The following is a 2,838-nucleotide window of genomic DNA, read 5'->3' on the forward strand; positions in this document are numbered from 1 at the left end:
CAGGTGGGTCTCGAACCCGCGGGCTCAGGCAATCCACTCACCTCAGCCTCCAAAAGGCGCGGGATTACAGGCTGAGCCACCAAGCCCGGCTAAACTTTCCTTTTTAGCTAAGTTTTTTGAACAAAAAGGTCAGTTGGCTCAAAGAAAATCATTGAATAAATAATAATACAGGGCACAGCAACATTGGGTGGGGATACATAAATGCCTCACTCTTGGGGATATGATCGCTGGCTACACACCCCTGCCTAGAATCCCAATTCCTCCACACCCCACCCTTTTGCCCACCTTTTCTCCTTCCTTCCTAAATTTCCCATAGAGAATCCCAAGAAGACCATTCACACTTCTGAGTCTTGGGAAGAGAGAGTGGGAAGGGCTGGAGCAGGGAGGCCACATGCGTGAAGTCAGCAGGTGATGAAAGTTCTGCTCTGACCTCCAGGTCACGACGATGCCGGAATACCTACGGAAACGCTTTGGCGGCAACAGGATTCCCATCATCCTGGCTGTGCTCTACTTATTTATTTACATCTTCACCAAGATCTCGGTAAGGCGGGAACATGGCCTGGCCACCCCTCCACAGCATGGGGAGAAAAGAAGGAATCATTCGTTGCTAGGGAGTGACGCCTCCCCATCCCCTTCTTTTCCTCTTGGGCAGGCTTCACAGAGGTTGGAGGAAGATGGGAGGGGTGGGGTGAGAGGGTAAGCATGGGCAGAGGAAGTTGGGAGGACAAGAAAAGGAAAGGACTCCCTCTCCTACCCCTGCCAAGGCTTCTCTGGCAACATCTCAGGATGGTGTGGGTCACTGAATGGGACTCCAAGAACCCCACCAGCCCCTGGTAGGACTGTTATCTTCTTTCTGGGATTAGACAGTCATCCGCTGTAAATCTGTGATCAGATGTGCTGATGAAGATTGGGCCTGCCCCACCCTGACCTTTGGATGGGCAGATCTTCTAGAAAGAAGTAGCAAAGAGTAAATGCATTGCACCCTCTAAGCATCTGCTGCTGAGCCAGTCAGATTTACACTGAAGCTGTCTTCTCTTCTAGCCCGGGATGGGGAGGAGCTTGTTCTGTGGGAAGGGGACAAGAGGAAGCAGAAGAAATCTCATTCAATCCAAGCAACAATAACTGATTCCATGCCATCTCCAGACTTGAAGGACAGACACATGGGCTTCTTTCGAGAACATTCACTTGCAGTCAGGTGGGAAAATATAGATGCGGGGCAACCTGCCAGGGGCAGTTACATTATAGGAAGAGTTTACTAATTGGAGAAAGGGGCATTGGCATTCCAGACACATGGCTTAGCACGAGTGTGGATCAGCGTGATTTGTTGGAAAAACAGGGAGTACTTTGGAGTGTCGACACGACTGGAAATAAAAAGTGAGTAAAAGAAATGCAGCTAAGAGGCAGGCAAGTCACAAAGGGCCTGGCATGCAGCTCAATTTATGTACTTAGCCCTTCTCTTACAGACAATGGGGAGGTGCTCAAAAGTTTTAAGAAGGAATACAAGGATGGTGTGATCAAGATGGTATTTGATAAAGGTTGCAGTGTGGAGGATGGGCACGAGTAGAAGCAGGAAGACAATTGAGGTGGTTGTTGCACTAGCCCAGGACAGGGGTCTCCAACTTAACTGCTCGCAGGGCTCCTGCTTAAGATCCCTGATCTGGGATGAAGGGACAATGGATGACTCTTCTGTGTTGTCAGAATCAAGCTAGGGCCTGATCCCAGAGAACCTGTGCTGCCAATGTCCATTTGTTCATTTGATTGTTCATTCATTCATTCACTCGCCCATCAATTTCCTGTCTCCACAGGTGGACATGTATGCAGGTGCCATCTTTATTCAGCAGTCTTTGCACCTGGATCTGTATCTTGCCATCGTTGGGCTGTTGGCCATCACTGCTGTATACACTGTAGCAGGTACGACTGATCCAAGGCATAATATTGGAAGAGAGGGTGGGCAGGGGCTGTGGGACACCCCATTTTTTCTTGCCCCACTTTTTATGTTCCAGTGTGTTAAGACCATTTGGGTTGGCCTTTGTATCCCTACCGTGTAGAACTTGGTAAGGAGCTCAGCAGATATTTGGTGAGTGATTGAATAAAATGTTCCTCACAGTGCCTGGCATATCACAGATATTCACAAAATGTTAACATATTAGGATGGTGGGGTTAAGGGGTAACAAACATCAGAATCTCACTATATTCAGGCTGACTCACTGAGTGGCAGATAATTGGGGCCAGAATCCACACCTGGTCTTCATATGCAAGAGGGTCTGCTTCCTGCTGCCAAGGAAGGAGGAATCAAGTAGAATACCACAGCCAGGGGAATGGGTTTTTAAAAATTGGATAGTGACTGTGCCCTCTGGTAAACATGCTCATATCAGAAGTGTCCCAGAAAGAAAGAGGGAGGGATAGAGAAGAGGTTGGAAAGATTGCTCTGTCCAGATGCTGATGGATTTGCTACCAATGTCATCATTACAAAGATTTTCTAGGTGGCAAACCCAACAAGAATCCTCTGGGGCAGATCCCCATGATCCTGTACAGGAAGTCTGGGGGGAAATGAATACTTCAGACTCACATCCTTTTTCCAATGTTAAAAATAAAGTTGTTCGGCTGAGCATGGTAGCTCACACCTATAATCACAGCACTGGCCAGACTTGGTGCCTCAGCCTGTAATCCCGCGCTTTGGGAGGCCGAAGTGAGTGGATTGCCTGAGTCCGTGGGTTCGAGACCCGCCTGGGCAACTTGGCGAGACCTCATCTCTACAATAAAAATCAAAAAATTAGCCAGGCATGGTAGCGCGTGCCTGTAGTTCCAGTTACTTGGAAGGCTGACGCGGAAGGATTG

The 2,838-nt window shown here is 48.6% G+C and overlaps 1 protein-coding gene across 6 annotated transcripts in view; it reads left to right on the forward strand.

Moving 5' to 3' along the window:
* SLC5A11 (solute carrier family 5 member 11) overlaps positions 1 to 2,838 on the forward strand; it is an 86,352-nt gene that overhangs the window by 35,834 nt on the left and 47,680 nt on the right. For 3 of the 6 annotated variants that reach the window (XM_021718786.1, XM_021718785.1, XM_008070489.1), the window contains 2 exons: positions 437 to 541; positions 1,806 to 1,911. In XM_021718786.1, coding sequence (XP_021574461.1) covers positions 437 to 541; positions 1,806 to 1,911 — 211 coding nt within the window. The remainder of the gene's footprint in view (positions 1 to 436; positions 542 to 1,805; positions 1,912 to 2,838) is intronic. The other 3 variants (XM_008070488.1, XM_008070490.1, XM_021718787.1) reach the window with 1 other exon arrangement.

This window comes from Carlito syrichta, unplaced genomic scaffold, assembly GCF_000164805.1.
Source record: "Carlito syrichta isolate Samal-C Ts95f unplaced genomic scaffold, Tarsius_syrichta-2.0.1 Scaffold313449, whole genome shotgun sequence".
NCBI lineage: Eukaryota > Metazoa > Chordata > Mammalia > Primates > Tarsiidae > Carlito > Carlito syrichta.